The sequence below is a fragment of the Mastomys coucha genome, unplaced genomic scaffold (genome assembly GCF_008632895.1).
Source record: "Mastomys coucha isolate ucsf_1 unplaced genomic scaffold, UCSF_Mcou_1 pScaffold23, whole genome shotgun sequence".
NCBI classification, from domain to species: domain Eukaryota; kingdom Metazoa; phylum Chordata; class Mammalia; order Rodentia; family Muridae; genus Mastomys; species Mastomys coucha.
In genome coordinates this window covers 52,864,091-52,880,830 of record NW_022196906.1, presented here as the reverse complement: position 1 = coordinate 52,880,830, position 16,740 = coordinate 52,864,091, and the positions used below count along the sequence as shown (strand labels likewise).

Here is a 16,740-nt window from a genome sequence, read left to right as displayed (position 1 = left end):
TTTTGTAGCCCTTTCCAAATATAAAAGCTAATACTAGCTTATGGATTGTCAAAAACGGGCCACAGTCTGGCTCATGGGCTGTAGCTGGCTGATGCCTGACCATGAGGATGATGTAAACCAGGTGGGACTGGAACCTCGAGGGAGGCCTCTGGAGAGATCACTACTAGGAAGGGAAAATGACAGTGACTGTGTAGATCCTGAAAGGAGTCAGGAGTGATTCTTTAGAGAACGGCTGAAGTGGGGTTTCCTGTGACAACAGTAGACAGAAAAGCTGGTAGCTGGGTCAGCTTAGAGATCCTTAGAGATCCAGCCATACATGCTTGCTTGTCTTAGGGCACATCACTGTTTAGTTTATTTGGTGCAGCTGTAAGAGAATTCCTGAGACAGACTCCTGTAAAGAACAGACATTTGGGCTGGAGAGATAGCTCAGCGGTTAAGAGCATTGACTGCTCTTCCAGAGATCCCGAGTGTGGTTGCTGGTAACCACATGATGGCTCACAACCATATCATAATGAAATCTGATGGCCTGTTCAGGTATGCAGGTGTACATGCAGATATACATTAAATAAATAAGGGCTAGAGAGATGGCTCAGTGGTTAAGAGCACCGACTGCTCTTCCAAAGGTCCTGAGTTCAAATCCCAGCAACCACATGGTGGTTCATGACCATCTGTAACGAGATCTGATGCCCTCTTCTGAAGTGTCTGAAGACAGCTACAATGTACTTACACATAATAAATAAATAAATCTTTAAAAAATAATAAATTAATAAAACTTAAAAACAAAAAACAAAACAAACAAACAAAAAAACCCAGACATTTACTGGCTTGTGCGTCTCAAGTTGGGAGTACCATATCCAGGTGGCTGGGAGAGCAGAGAAGGCACTTGCCACAAAAGAATGACGGTTGGTGTTTGGAACCCTTCTCTTAGAAGAAAGATTATCCTAGGTCAGTGAGGCCCTATCCATGGTTATTAGCCATCCTCAGGCTTCTTGGCTCCCCCTACTCCCTTCTGAGGCAAACCCACAGCCACAATGGCAGGGTTTGGTGGGGTGAGTGGAGCCGTGGCCACAGGAGCCTCAATGAGCATCATTTACCTTGATGGCGTACAGTGAGATTGGGAGCCCCTGTTCACACCGAAGAACAAGATGGTCTCATGTTTCTTTCTTCCTCTTCTAGGGCAGCCCCTGACATTCCCCCCTGAGGCTCTGTGGGTGACCGTGGGGCTCTCTGTCTGTCTTGTGGTACTGCTGGTGGCCCTGGCCTTCGTGTGCTGGAGAAAGATCAAGCAGAGCTGCGAGGAGGAGAGTGCAGGTGAGGGGAAGTGATTCCTGTGTGCATGTGTGTGTGTACACGCACGCGTGTGCATGTGTGTGTGGTGTGCATACATACCTGCAAGTTTGGGGGACATCGCTGTTTAGTTTATTGGTGCAGCTGTAAGAGAATCCCTGAGACAAACTCCTGTAAAGAACAGACATTTACTGCTTGTGCATCTCAAGCTGGGGGTACCATATCCAGACAGCTGGGAGAGCAGAGAAGGCACTTGCCACAGAAGAATGAAAATTGGAACCTTAGCACCTACATAGATGTCTAGTGGGCATAGCAGCTTGTCTGTAATTCCAGCTCTTAGAAGGAGGAGACAGAGCTTCCTCAGATCCAACGGATCAGCTAGACTAGCTGTATCAGTGAGCTCTGGATTCAACTGAGAGACCTGGTCTTAATGAATAACATGCAGAGTGATCAAAGGAAGACTCCTGACATTGGCCTTGGGGCCCTATGTACGTGTGCACCCACACAGATGTAAACAGCGTACACACATGCATGAGTAACACACACTCAGTCACATCCACAAAGTAAATAAGTCAGTACTGTGTCCAGGCACCTGCACCCGGGGAGGCCTTGCTGACCATTAGATGGTGGAAAGCCAGAGGGCAAAGGTCACAGCACCCATCCCATCCGTCAGGGCTTAATTACCCTTTAGAAGCATCGCCTCTTTAGGAAACAAAATTAGTTTAAAATTTAATTTTTTAATTTAAAGTTTTTGTGTATGGGTGTTTTGCTTGCATGCATGTCTAGAACTGGAGTCACAGGCAATTATTTGCTGCCATGTGGGTGCTGAGAACAGACCTTGTTCTCTGTAAGAGCAGGCAGTGCTCTTTAACCACTGAGCCATCTCTCCAGCCCAGAAGTCCCACTCCTCGATACTGTTTGACGGCAGCTAATTCCAGTGTGCATCTGGGAGGGAAACAGACGTTCAAACAATTGCTGTGCCTGTGACAGAATGAACAGGAGGGGTCTAGTCTTAGACCCTCAGGTTAACGTCCTGCATGAGTGGGTGTGAACCGGCCTGTCAGTGTGTCAGCATGGCAACTAGGTGTAAACAGGAATGTACTGTCATGAAGGTGGTGAGCGTGACAAGGAATGGGTGTGTCTGTGGAAACAAGCGTGAAAGTGAATGTATAAGTCTCGTGGGTGTGTCTGTGAGTAAGAACAGGTTTCCAGCCTTGTGAACATTTAGTTCGTGTGTCACTGGGAAGAGTGTGTGTGTGTGTGTCTTCCGTCTTCCTTGGAGTTCGGAGTGTGCAGAGCTTCATGGTGCCATCATCCTCTGGATGTGAGTGCTTATGAGTTGGTACTGGTGATTGTAGATGGGTGAGGGGATGTTGGTGGGTGCCACATGAGTAAACTGAGACATGAGAACAGACAGGTAGTAGAGGCTGGAAGGTGACTAGGTACGAGGAAAACGAGAGCAGAGTTTGTGGGTAGGTGACGCTTGGGTCATAGCTGGTTAAGTGGGCTGTGTGTGGCAAATAGAGGATGGGTGGGCACACTAAAGTGGGGAACAGAGGGACTGGGGAGATGACTCTGTCAGTCAGGTGGCCCCTGTGCAAGCACGAGGACTTGAGTTTGGATCCCCAGCACCCATGTAAAAGCCTGATGTGGCAGCTTGCTTCTGTAACACTGGGGTTTAGGGAGACAGAAAGGTCCCTGAGGTTCACAGCCAGCCATTCTAGCTGAATCAGTGAGCTCTGTGTTCAGTGAGAACCCTGTCTCAAAAAATAAGGTGGAGAGTCACTGAGGAAGACACCTGATGTCAACGTCTGACCTTCATATGCACGCATACATACATACATGCACACACACATAAAAAATAAAAGAAGTGGCCGGGCAGTGGTGGCACACACCTTTAATCCTAGCATTCGGGAGGCAGAGGCAGATGGATTTCTAAGTTCGAGGCCAGCCTGGTCTACAGAGTGAGTTCCAGGACAGCCAGGGCTATACAGAGAAACCCTGTCTCAAAAAAAAAAAAAAAAAAAACCTAAATAAACAAACAAACAAACAAACAAACAAATAAATAAATAAAATAAAAGAAGTGAGGTGCAGATGTGGTGATGTGGACTGGGTTGTGAGTGGGTTCAAAGCTGGGAAGTGTTGGGTTTCCCACTGCAGCCCTCCCATTGCATCCTAAGGTTAGGCTCTGGTCTGGTCTCAAGCTCCAACCTTGAACTTGAATTCAGACCAGAAGTCAAATCTGTTCAGGCATGGGAGTGTGGGGCTGAGAGGGCTGAGAAAGCTTGGTATTCCCCCTTTTAGGTGCTGAGGACCAGGATGGGGATGGAGAAGGATCCAAGACAGGTGAGTCTGGCCCTTTTAACTGGGGAAGCATCAGGGACAGGAGACAAGACTCCATGCTCTGAGGTTTGAAGCACCCTTGGATGGAGGCTCCCAACCCAGGATTGACTACCACTCAGGAGTCTCCTGCCTACCTTGGTCCATCCATCAGGACTGTACCAATTGAGGACTTCAGAGGGGGGGAGGAGGGCTTCAGGAGAGAGGAAGTCTTTTATAACCAAAGAGCCTTCAGCAAAGACCTGTGTCTCTTTGGTCTATTTTCCCTTGTGTAAAAAAATGGGTGTGAGAACAGGTCCTAGGTGTTTCTGCATTGGATTAAATGAGATAGTCTATACAGAAGACAGTACCATGCCTAGTGTCTAGTTAAGAGCTTATGATGGTGCCTGTTGCAATAAAATAGACAACCGTGGACAGCCCGGTTCTCCTTAGAGTCTGTGCAACACTGGCAAAGTGCTTTGCTCCTCTGTAAAATACCATCCTGGCCCTGTTCTAATGGCACCCTGTTCTGACACTCTCTCCAGAGCCTAGAGAAGCTGTTACTTTGCAAAGGGCCTTGGGCTGAGATCAGGTTTTAGGGTGAATGCTGAGGTCCTAGTGCCCCACAGCTGTAGGGCCAGGGGCGACCAGGCTGAGAAAGGCAAATTTGGACTGAGAAAAGCCACCTTGGACTGGTCCAGTTGACAACAGCTCCCTCCCCACCCCCACAGAAGGGAGAGGCAGGAGCCATGCCTGGGGACTGCTGTAAATCATGCCAATTAATTCTCCACCTGTTGGTGACTGTGTGGCCAGCATGGAGAGGGACCTGGGATCAGGCCTCATTTCTCACACTCAGAGGCAGATGTTGGGAGGGGGAAGGGAGGAAGAGGAGAGGAGAATGGGCTAGAGAGAGTCAGTCAGCCACGTGACCCTGGGCCTTGGGAGGCATCTGTAACCATGTCAGCCTCCCTGATCCTCATTTCACCTCATTTATGGCCTGGGCTCCGTGTGCTGCCACGTCTCCAGCTAGTTGGATGTGGATCTCTGTCCTCATTGTGTAGAAAAGGGAGCCCAAGATTCAGAGAGGAGAGACATGTGGGACTTATTCAGAGGGGCGGAGGTGGGACTTAGGAACTGAGGCTTGGGATGACTCTGGGCCCCCTCCCCTGGTACTTTGATGGTGCTGAGCTCTGCCTGTCCCTTCTGCATCCCCACCTTACTTCTCCCTCCATCTGCCTCCCTGGGATTCTTCTCTTATCACAAGCTCTGCCCTTTTTCCTCCCCAGCTCTGCGGCCTCTGAAACACTCTGAAAACAAAGAAGGTAAAGATGTTTTGCTTGAGATTGAGTGTGTATGTGTTTGTGTGTCTGTGTAGGAAGCAGGGCAGTGGGGCAGCCATCGTCACCCTTCTGCTGCTGACCTGTGCTTCCGCTCCAGAAGAGCTGCATTCGCTCACCCAACTGTCCTACACAGACTTACCCACACCAGGCATTTCTACCTCTCCTGTCTGATAGTCTTAAAGCTGCAGGTAGCCTAGGGCCTGGATTCTGTCCCCTGCAATATGAAACTCTCATCCCTGGGTCTAAGGGGTTGTTGTGGCTGCCTTGCCCCCTCCAGAGGCAAGGGATTAGAAGGAGGGCAGGGAACATCTTTCTAGGGCTTGGCCAAGAATAGCTCCTGTCACTTTAGATACATCCCATTGGGCAGAACCTAGTCACATGACCTGTTTTTCCAGGTGAGGCTAGAAATGTAGCTTTCATCTGGGCAGTCACATTTCTGGTGCATAGGAGGGGGCTAGTCAGTACATTGGTCCCTGTTACTCACGTGGGCAGGTTTATTAGGAAACAGGAAGTGAGTGGTCTCCTCACTCCCATTGGGAAGCAGTGAGCACAGAAGGATGGAGCCCTGCTGCTGAAAAATATCAGCTGGGTGTCTGAAGAGACTTGCTACACAGAGTAGCCCTATCGGTGAAGCAGTGGGCTTTCCTGCTCCCCAGGGAGGCATCCCAGCCATAGTCTGTGTCCAAGATGGATGACTGCAGAAGTAGGCTGTGACGGCTCCTTTCCTGAGGACAGACAGATCCCAAGGGAAGGGAGAAGAGCAGGGTCACAGGTGGCCTTCTAAACTGCTGGTGCAAGCTGGGGTGTGGAGCAGGTCCAGCCAGGGGTTGTCAGATTTGGATGTTCCTCATCAGGGAGGCAGTCAGAGGGAAAGGGTTTTCTGCAGCATGATCCTTCAGGTTATTAAGATGGAAGGGGGCGCCCTGCCAGAGGACGGAATTGGACCAGGCCTTGAAGGGTGAGTCAGATGGACCAAGAAGGCCATCCTGACTCCTGTGTACATTCTATGTCGCGGTGCAAGGAGACACACTCATTAGTGCTCCCTATCCTGCACACACGTAACAGCCACCAGGATAGTAGAGGTTAGGGTTCACACTCCTAGTTGGGCATGTGATGTCTGATGTACCACCAGGAGCAGAACGTCTAGCTTCTAATGCCTTTCCCCCCTTTTCCTTTCATCCCACCCTGAAATGCAGATGACGGACAAGAAATAGCTTGACTGGGAGCTGCTGCCCTTCCCAGGTGGGGGGCCCACCCTCTGGCAGTCTTGAGCTTCAGTGTGAGCCCTTCCCCCAGTGAATGGGTTCTGTTCCACAGATCTACCCGTTCGTCAAAGGATGTGGTTCATAGGCCACTCACAGCCTTATTTTTCCAACGGTCTTAATTCCCATCACCCTGCAGCCTCATTTCTCCAGTGACATGATACATGAACCATCCTGCGGCCTTATTTCTTACGGACACGACGGAAAGAGCACTCCACCTCAGTGTTCCTGCAGAGTCCTCCGGTGGCCTTGTGACACCGCATGAACCTTCTTCCTTCTGCCTTACTTCTAGTGGACACACACAAACCATCCCCATGTCCTTGCTCCTCCAAAGCCATGCAGACTGTTTACACAGTCTGTTATTATTCTCCAAGGGGCATTCTGTTCAGATGAACCCCTGCCTTATTTCTCTGAAGACAGCTTGGTTCTTTCTCCCGAGGCCCTGACATATCTTAGTTACCGATCCTCAACCTCTGTTCTGATCCCATCGCTTGGCAAGTCTTCATCCTGACTCCCTTGCCCTGATCTGGACCTGGCTTTGGTTGTCTCCCTCTCTAAGTGAGATGGGGTACACTCCCCATATACACACACACAGGCCACAGATACCTGCTGTTGTTCGTGCTGGATCACGTACACACTTGCCTTGCATGGGCTCCTCTGGCTGTCCCGGGCTGTGCCCATCTCCCCACAGGAAGCAGGTGCTGGTCTCCCTGGTTCTCAGGGCCCCTCAGGGAGTCAGCATTTAACCCTGTGCTTCCCCATGCTGGAAATCTTTGCTACCTTTTCTTTCTTAGTAAATTAAAGTCTGTTGAACAACCACGGGGTCCAATGGGACTTTCACAGAACCTCCAGCTAGAAAAGTAATGACACAACAGGAGTTTATTAATATTTTAAAGCATAGGCCTTTTGCTGGGCAGTCTCCCAAGTACTCTGTCCCGACTAATCCTGGCACTGTGTCCTGCCACATGGCCAGGTCTACCTCTCTGCTCCACTCTGAATCATCCATCCACCTCCATGTCTGCCGGCAAATCTCCCGTGATTCAATTCTTCTCCCAGAGTCCCTGTCTCTGTCCCGAAGTACCACCTTCAACTTCCTGCCCAACTATTGGCCATCAGCTCTTTATTAAAGCCGATCAGGAGTCATTCTAGATTGCCTTGGGCAGATGAAGAAGAAACAAATAGTTATAAAATATGAGGCCAGCAATGGGCCATAGAAATATCAACACCAGATCCTGCCAGCATTTAGCCCTCTGCTGGTACAAAATTAACAATTGAATATGCAGAGACATATCTTCACAGTGTATACCCCAATAACAGGCATGAGCTTTGTGCTGGGTATTAGGGTCCTGCTAGAAAATCAGAGACCTTACCTCCAACTGGGAAATGGCTTTGCTCCCAACTGTACCCATCGCTTCTGGATACCTCACCCCCAGCCCACACTATCCCTGACCTAGGGCCCAGGGTAGGGCCAGAAACCTGGAGAAAGCATAGCCCCTTGCCATACTTGGAGAACTGGGTATGTTCCAGAGTCTTTATAGATGTGGACTGGAAGGCAGGTGGCCACAGCCATGCAGACATGTGTCAGGGCAGAAGCCAATGCTATGCTGGGACCTCCTCTGCAGCTGGAGCCTGAAGAGGGCCTGAGGACAAGGAGGGCCTTCTTACCATGGTGCTATTCCGGAGCTGTGGTGTGTAGCTGGCTTGTCTCTGACAGCCCTGGCTTCTGGCAGGACTTCTGATGTCCTCCTGAAAGACTCTCTCCCACCCCAGTACTGGAGAACCTGAGGGTAATTTAAACATGGGACTCTGGCCAGCACCTGGAAGAGACAGGTGGATCTCTGACTTCGGAGCCAGCCTGGTCTACAGAGTGAGTTCCAGGATAACTGGGGCTACACGGATAAACCATCTCAAAGACTAAAAATAATAAACATGGGACTCTGTAAACTGGGTAAATTTTGGGAGAAATAAATGTCTTTTTCTTTCAATAGCTTCTTGCCTTGATGTCTGTGAAACTGGGGTGGCTTGGTGCTCAAAGGAAGGAATCTGTTCTGGGCATTTCTGCCCGGGGAAGGGTTGCCTAGCTCTCCATAGTCCAGTGGCTTCCTTAGGTTCCTTGCTGCAATTTCTCTCTTAGGAAAGTAAAGTTGGTTGACCAAAATCAGGTTCCTTTGCCAGTGGTTCCTCCCACTGATGTGCATGTCACTTGATTTCTTTCTTTTTTCTTGGATATTTGGATGTTTTATGTGTTTACATTTCAAATGTTATCCCCTTTCCCGGTTTCCCCTCTAGATCTCCCCCCCTCCTCTCTTCCCCTGCTACTTTGAGAATGTTCCCACCTACCCACTCTCACTTCACTAACCTGGCTTTCCCCTGCACTGGGGCATCCAGCCTTCACAGAACCAAGGGCTTTTCCTCCTATTGATGCCCAACAAGGCCATCCTCTGATACACATATGGCTGGAGCCATGGGTCCCTCCATGTGTACTTTTTGGTTGGTGGTTTAGTCCCTGGGAGCTCTGGGGGGGGAGGGTCTGGTTGGTTGATATTGATGTTCTTCGGATGGTTTGCAAACCCTTTCAGCTCCTTCAGTCCTTTCTCTAACTCCTTCATTGGGGACCCTGTGCTCAGTCCAATGGTTGGCTGCAAGCATCCACCTCTGTATTTGTCAGGCTCTGGCAGGTCCTCTCAGAAGACAGCCATATCAGGCTCCTTTCAGCATGCACTTCTTGGCATCCACAATAGTGTCTAGGTTTGGTGTCTGTATATGGGATAGATGCCCAGGTGGAACAGTCTCTGAATGGCCTTTCCTTCAGTTTCTGCTCCACACTTTGTCCCCATATTTCCTTTAGATAGGGGCCCTTCTGGGTTAAGAATTTGGAGATGAGTGGGTGGCCCCATCCCCCAACCAGGGGCCTTGCCTAACCTCTGGATATGATCCCTACAGGTTCTCCCTCCCCTCTGTTGGGCATTTCAGCTAATCTCATCTCCATTGGGTTCTGGGAGCCTTTTACTTTCCTGGCATCTGGGACTTGCTGGTGGCTACCCCAAATTCCTCACCCACCATTGCCACACACCTCTGTTCAAATTCCTGACCCTCTGTATTTCATCCCTGTTTCCACTCATACCTAATCCTGCCCCCCTTTCTCCCTCTCCCCCTCCTCTCTTCCTCCCAAGTCCCTCCCACTCTCTACCTCCTGTGAGTATTTTGTTCACCTTTCAAAGAAGGACTGAAGCATCCACATTTTGGTCTTCCTTCTTCTTGAGCTTCATATGGTCTGTGAATTGTATCTTGGGTATTCTGAGCTTTTGGGCTAATGTCACTTATCAGTGAGTGCATATCATGTGTGTTCTTTTGTGACTGGGTTACCTCACTCAGGATGACATTTTCTAGTTCCACCCATTTTTGTCTCCAAGTCTAGCCTGGTTTAGGGCTTCTGTTAATGTCCCTATTTCAGGATGAGAATGTATTAGGATTTTTATTGCTGTGATAAAACACTATGACCAAATCAACTTGGGGAGGAAAGGGTTTACTCTCAGCTTCCATATCCCGAGCGTAGTCCTTCAGGAAGTGAGATCAGTGCGAGACCCTGGAGACATGAACTGGAGCAGAGGTCATAGAGACATGCTGCTTATAGGTTTACTCTTGGCTTGCTCAGCCTGCTTTCTTGTACAACTCAGGACCACTTGTCCAGGGATGGTACCGCCCACAGTAGACTGGGCACTCCCACATCAACAACTCATCAAGAAAATGTCTCACAGGCTTGTCTACAGCTCCATCTTACAGGGGCACTTTCTCAACTGTTCCCCTTCTCAAGCTTCTGTCAAGGTGAGGAAAAAACAACAACAATAAACAACAAAAGAACCCACCGGGTGGTGGTGGCGCACGCCTTTAATCCCAGCACTTGGGAGGCAGAGGCAGGTGGATTTCTGAGTTCGAGGCCAGCCTGGTCTACAAAGTGAGTTCCAGGACAGCCAGGGCTACTCAGAGAAACCCTGTCTCAAAAAACAAAAAACAAAACAAAACAAAAAAAAACAACAAACAACAAAAGAACCCAAACAAGTAGAAAAGCAAGATGAAGCAGATAATAGAGGAATGAGTGTACTCGCTATTCCTGTCTGACCCAGGGGAATCTGGAATCGGCCCAGGGTCTGGCTCTGCTCTGTGATCTTGAGCAAGGTATTGACCTTTGGGTGTCACTTCAGATGACCTTCCTCTAGGATATCTGAGAGATAATGCGCTTGGTGGTTTGTAGAGAACCAGATTCAGGGATGGGGGAGCCTGCAGCATGTCCTGCATCCTTTTTCCTTGGGGCATAGCTTCAGAACTAGCCTTAGTCAGACTATAGCAAGCCTTGAACAGGAAGCTGAGCTGTGGTAGGGCTCTGGCTACTCATCCCACCTCATCCCTCAGAACACTGATGATTTCTATACTGAATAGTGGTACAGAATCCTGTGTGAGAAGCATGTGGCATTCTTTACAACGTGGATGGTTTGAGGCTGGGGATGTAGCTCACTTGGCAGAGTGCTTCTTGCCTAACGTGAACAAAACTGTGGGTTTGAACCTTAGTCCTGCATAAATGGAACATGACCGTGTACATTTCTATTCTTAGCACTCAGGAGTTGGAGGCAGGAAGACCAGAGTTCAAGGTCATTTGGTCTATGTACTGAGTTTGAGACCAGCCGGGGCTACATGAGATCCTGTCTCAAAACAACCAAAACGGAAGGGTTTGATGATTCCAGTAACAGAAAGCTTTTCTTTTCTTTGTTTTTGTTTTTGTTTTTGTTTTTCAAGACAGGGATTTTCTGTGTAGCCCTAGCTGTCCTGGAACTCATTCTGTAGACCAGGCTGGCCTTGAACTCGGAAATTCACCTGCCTCTGCCTCCCAAGTGCTGGAATTAAAAGCGTGCACCACCACCACCCAGGGAAAGATTTCCTTTGCTTGATGTCTTACATTTGGTGCACTGGGTGGATTTTGGAATTCAAAACCTCTGTCTCCCTCCCCCACAGTCAGTGCCCTGTGCACTTTGTTCCCCTTTGTAGACCTCAGTCCCCACCAAGGATTGGACAGCTTCAAAGGTTTGTTGTGAGAATCAAACAAGATTTATAGGGAAAACCGGCTGGGGGGTGGGAGGGACCAGTGAGGCCAAGGCTTCCCGCCCTGCAGTCAATGCAACACTGTTGCTATGTCGATGATTCTGTAGAATGTGCAGTGACCTAGGCCAGCAGTCTGCACCTGTTTTCCCATCTGTAGAAGAGAGACACCTGGTGTCTTGTCTTCTAGTCAGGTTGAAGTGAGGATCAGACAGGACAACATCCAGTGCTTGAGAAGAGACCCAGCAGGTGTAGGACTGGCCTGGAAGCTGAAGGGTGAGGAAAGTGGCCTCCATGTCCCCTGATGACAAGTGCCTTAGAGAGCAGTATTTTTAGCTGCCCTTCCTGGGCAAAGCTCCAATTCCTGCATTTTAATGGAGAAATAATTCTCACAGTGCGACAAGCTGTAGCCTGCAGGTGTCACATTCATATTGAAGAGAGGACAGAGCAAGGGTTCATTTGCCTGGTTGGAGGTGTGACCGGAATTCGCCCCTACCACCATTTGTAACCTGGCCTGTGAAGACCAATTAGTGGATCTGGCCACTCAGTCATTCATGGGGAGGGAACGAAAGGGTAGGGATGGTATGGCCAGAGTTCTGAGTCTCCCTGCTTCTCCTAATGACTTGTTACAGATGGTTCTGCCTGCATGTAGAGTTGAATGATGGGTTGGGAGGGGGTGGGGTGTGGGGGATGGTTACCTGCAGCACCTGGCCTTGTTCAGTTCCAGGATGTGGATACTGAATAGGAAGCCTATACCTGTGAGCCAATTTGGAAATTCTGGATGTTTCCAAAATGAGCAATTTCTAAAGCTCCTGTTGGAAAGCCTGTCATTTGGGTTTTTTGTTTGCTTGTTTGTTTGTTTGTTTGTTAAATGTGTGCTTGTGTATGCGTGTTCACATTTCTGGGATTCACCTGTGGAGACCTGAGAGGTTGACATTTATTTACTGTCTTCCTCCATCACCCTCTACCTTAGATTCTGAGGCAGGATCACACTTGAGAAGAGACTCAGCTCACTGTTTTAGCTAGTTCTTTGAGGATGTTTGCCCCAGGGAGTTTCTAGAGCAAGCCCCCCTTGCACGAGAGTTCTGGGGATCTGAATTTTGGTCTTTACTCTTGCGTGGTACTCTACCCATTGAGCCCTGGGGTACCTCATAAGAGGAGCACTGGAAGGCACAGATGCAAATGCAGAGAGGTAGAGTTGGTCTGTCCTTCCAGTGTTCCTGTCCACTCAAAGGGTTTGCTTTTCTTCCAGACTCTTCTCCAGGTGGCGTAGTTATAAGATGACATATGTCTGAGATCAGTACTTTGCGATGTTTCCTGACTTTCTTCCTTCGCTATGAACACATCTAGCGTTTAAATTTTGCTGCTTTTTGGTGTTTGGGCTCATGAATTTTTACACAAGTGTCACTGTTACTTTGATCAAGATCTAGAACAGTGATGGAATCCCACAACGTTCCCTTATGTCCTTCCCCAGGCAACAGCCCCGCCCAGGGTACCATCTGGCTGCTTTCTAGGTGAATTAGCTCTGCTTCTTGAACCCGGTAGCTACATACTACGGTGATACTATTTTGTATCTAGCTTCTAGCAAAGACTTCTTTCATTCTTTGTAAGTGGAGTGGTAACACTTCATAGTGCCTGTTCTAGAGCTGCCTTGTCAGTTCCTGTACTTTGGACGTGACTAATACAGGTTTCCACACTATGAGGTTCTACAAGTGGGATTTCTAAGCATATTTTATTTTATTTTATTTTATTTTATTTTATTTTATTTTATTTGGGTTGGGGCGGGAGGCAGAACAATTTGTATTCCAGACTGGGCCTCAAGTTCATTATATAGCCAAGGATGACATCATACTTCTGATCTTGCCTCTACATCCCAAGCGCTGGCACTGCAGTATCCAGTCTGTGCAGTGCTGGGAACGGAACCCAGGGCTCCATGCATGCTACGTGAATGGTCTATCAGCTGAGCTACATCCCTAGCTCTCTGAGTTCACTTGAAATGCTGCTGGAGTTGGCAGCTCTTTGAGCTGCCTTTTCAGCTGGGTCCACACAAGAGGGTCACTAGCAAAACAGATTCTAGAAAGTGCAAGGACAGTGTTGAGAATCCATGCTCTATCTGGGCTCTCTAAGGGATAGATTCCCAGTTGCACAGTGGCTAGGACTTGTAGCCATTCCTTTCTCGTCTCTCTAGACTCTTCAGCATTTCCTTGGGAGCTGTGTGCATTTCTGGGAGACTCTTGATCCTGGACAGATATATCTACCGACCCACTGGATATGTGGATGCAGGTCTGTGGATGCATGCCAGGCTGAGCGCTGGGTGCAGAACCCTTGACTATGATTGATGGGAAGACTCATCAGCATCTTGAATTCAGGTGCCTTGGGGCAAGGACACTGCCTGCACTGAATCCCAGGGTGTTCATAACCTACCATTTGGTTCTACCAAGTTTGGGTTATTATGATGATATTTTATTACTAATGAGGCAGGGCTATTTGGGAGCCAGGCAAAAATCTGGGTCTCATGGGGTACACAAATTCCAACCCTGAGATTGAAAGTCGGTGACCTTTGCCTCCCTACCTTTTTCTAGCATCTGTGTTGCAAAATATCGCACCCCCAGCTTCCTTTAGCTAACATGATCTCTGGTCCTCCTCTGAACATGTTTCATTATTGTTCTTTCCAGATTGAGATCCTGGCTGAGATCATACTGCGTCCACTCATAATAGATTAACCTCCTTGATCCTGCACACTCTGCTCCCAGTGACAAAGCTCTAGGCTCCATTTGGTCCAGTAGACTCTGGCTGCACGTTAAATTCACTTAGGGAGGTTTTAATAATGCTGGTGTTCAGGCTCCCTCCCCAGAAGTTCTGATGCAATTGGTTGAGGTCATTGCTGAATATTTGATGCATGTTCTCCAGGGGCTCTAACCAAACTTGGCAAGTTAATGCAAAACAGAATTCTGAGAGAGAGAGAGAGAGAGAGAGAGAGAGAGAGAGACAGAGACAGAGACAGAGACAGAGACAGAGAGACAGACAGAGACAGAGAGACAGAGAGAGAGACCCTCCTCTGCCCCCCAGCACAGAACTTTGAGGCAGACACTAAAGCAAGGGGCTATTCTGTCCTCACTGTAGGTGACCAAAGGATTCTTGTTTCTTAGCTGCCAGCTCAGAAAACTGAACTAAGGAGCGGGGGCAATGGTGGCGCACCTTTAATCCTAGCACTTGGGAGGCAGAGGCAGACGAATTTCTGAGTTTGAGGCCAGCCTGGTCTACAGAGTGAGTTCCAGGACAGTCAGGACTACACAGAGAAACCCTGTCTCAAAAAAACCAAGAAGAAGAAGAAAGAAAGAAAGAAAGAAAGAAAGAAAGAAAGAAAGAAAGAAAGAAAGAAAGAGAGGGAAGAAGGGAGGGAAGGAGGGAAGGAGGGAGGAAGGAAGGAAGGAAGAAAGGAAGAAAAAGAAACCTGAGCTAAGGAAGGCCAGAGGAAGTAGTCAGATGTGTTGTAGGACCCAGAGGTTAGTAGAAACCCCCACTCCTGTCATCAGTTAGATCATGCATCAGACCCTAGAGAGAAGAGAGTCCTGGTGCTACATATGACGGCCAAGTCTCTTCAGCTTTCTGATAGCAAATAGGGGTCTCCTTCCCACTTCCACCTTTTCCCTCTGTGTCTCTCTCCGGTTACCTGCCCCTCCCCTCAAACCCAGGCCTCCAGATGTGCACACTCACATGGCTCCCTCCTTTCAACCCTGTGTGCTTGGTGTGGAGAGGAACAATTTGTCTCCTTCCTGAAAGCAGCCGTCAGCCCTGGAGCCTGTGCCAGAGTAGGAGGGAAATAACCTTTTCTCTCTTCCTGTCCCTTTCCTCAGATGGGTCCTGACTACATTACAGATCCACACTAGCCAGAGTGACTGAACTTAGCATCTCTTTTTTTCCCCTTGGCTCTCACCCCTGCAGTTGGCCTCCACCCTTACAACTACATCCTGCTAGTTCCTCCTCAGGCTCCAGACTTGGCTCCAAGGCCATGGTTCAAGGTCAGCATGCTCCCAGGTCCAGGTGTGTGGCCTATTTCCATCTGATCCTCCATGAAAGTCCCTGTACTGTGCCGCTCCTAATGTTGGAAGATAAGGAGGAAGGGCCAATGTGTTTGCAAAGCTTTATTTGGTAAGATAATGCAGTAGCATTGCTGCTAATGATATAGTTCCCTCGTGTGTGTGTGTGTGTGTGTGTGTGTGTGTGTGTGTGTGTGTGTGTATGTGTCCTTGTGTGCATTTAAGTATGTTTAGTCATCTTTGCACATGTGGCAGAAGGTGGTTTCAGGTCGTAGGCCCCAGGCTCTGAGACAAAGGACAGGAAGAGAGAGAGCTATTTCCCTCATAGTTCCCACCTTATTTTTTGAGGCAAGATCTCTCGCTGAACCTCTTTTGGACTAGACTGCAAGCTCCTAGGATCTACCCATCTCTGCCTCTCCCAGAACTATGGTTATCGGCATGCTTTGCCATGTCCAACTTTTTGTGTGGGTTCTGGGGAGCTGAACTTAGGTCCTCCTACTTGTACAGCAAGCACTTTACCCATTGAACCATCTTTCCAGTTCAGTGGATGCATTATTTCTTGGTCCCCTGGCACGTATGTCTATGTGCCACTTTTGTTCCCAAGGCCCACACAATCCAGATGAGAGATGCTGCAGGGGACTCAGACTCCTCTGAATTCAGCCCTGTGTAAGAGCAGCCAGTGCTCTTAACGACCGACCGATCCCTCTCCCCAGTCCCATGTTCCTATGGTTTCTGCAACAGCATCCTTGTCACTGCTAATGATGTTGGCCAGGTTTTAGGGTGGCTCTCCTTTAGGAGACTAGACTCAGGACTTTTGTGACCCGGAAGGCATGGCCAGAGTGCTGATTCCCTTGGTGTCTGTCTTCTGTTCTCCTGAGTGTCCTGTGGGCTGTGTCCAGGAAGATCTGGGTCAGCCCTGCAGGAGAGTGCTAGTGGCCTGGGTTGAGCACTTTGGGCATTGGAGGAACATACAGAGACAGTATTCCATTTCATCTGGGGAACAATACCGAGGGTCATGTAGGACAAGAGGACAGGGTGGCTGGGGCAGCCTAACTCATATTCACAGTCTCTTATTCACAGAACTGTGTCTCCCTGCATCCATCCAGGCTCTCCTGCCTCTAGCACCTTCCCTCTCTCCTCTGTCTTTTTTTTTTTTAACACTATACTCTCTTCCCATCCTCTCCACCCCACTTCTGCACTTACTGTTTCCCAGCCACACAAAGGGCTGGCTATTGTTTTCCCAGAGATACGCTGCTTCCCCAGCAGCTGGTCTAGACTGTACACCCCCACCACCCCCAGTTCTACCATTCTTTGGATAGACCCAGACCATATTAATTCAGTTTTCTGAACTGATTGACTGTGGCTGGAGTTTACTCCTGCAATCTCCATGAAAATAAAAAA

The 16,740-nt window shown here is 48.8% G+C and overlaps 1 protein-coding gene across 1 annotated transcript in view; it reads left to right on the top strand.

Annotated features, from left to right (window-relative positions):
* Positions 1-8,197, top strand: part of Cd276 (CD276 molecule) — a 32,311-nt gene extending 24,114 nt beyond the window's left edge. Inside the window, 4 exon segments of the mRNA XM_031344526.1 lie at positions 1,177-1,311; positions 3,592-3,633; positions 4,893-4,928; positions 6,143-8,197. Of these exon segments, the coding sequence (XP_031200386.1) occupies positions 1,177-1,311; positions 3,592-3,633; positions 4,893-4,928; positions 6,143-6,165 (236 nt within the window). The 3' untranslated portion in view covers positions 6,166-8,197.
* Positions 8,198-16,740: the final 8,543 nt, after the last annotated feature.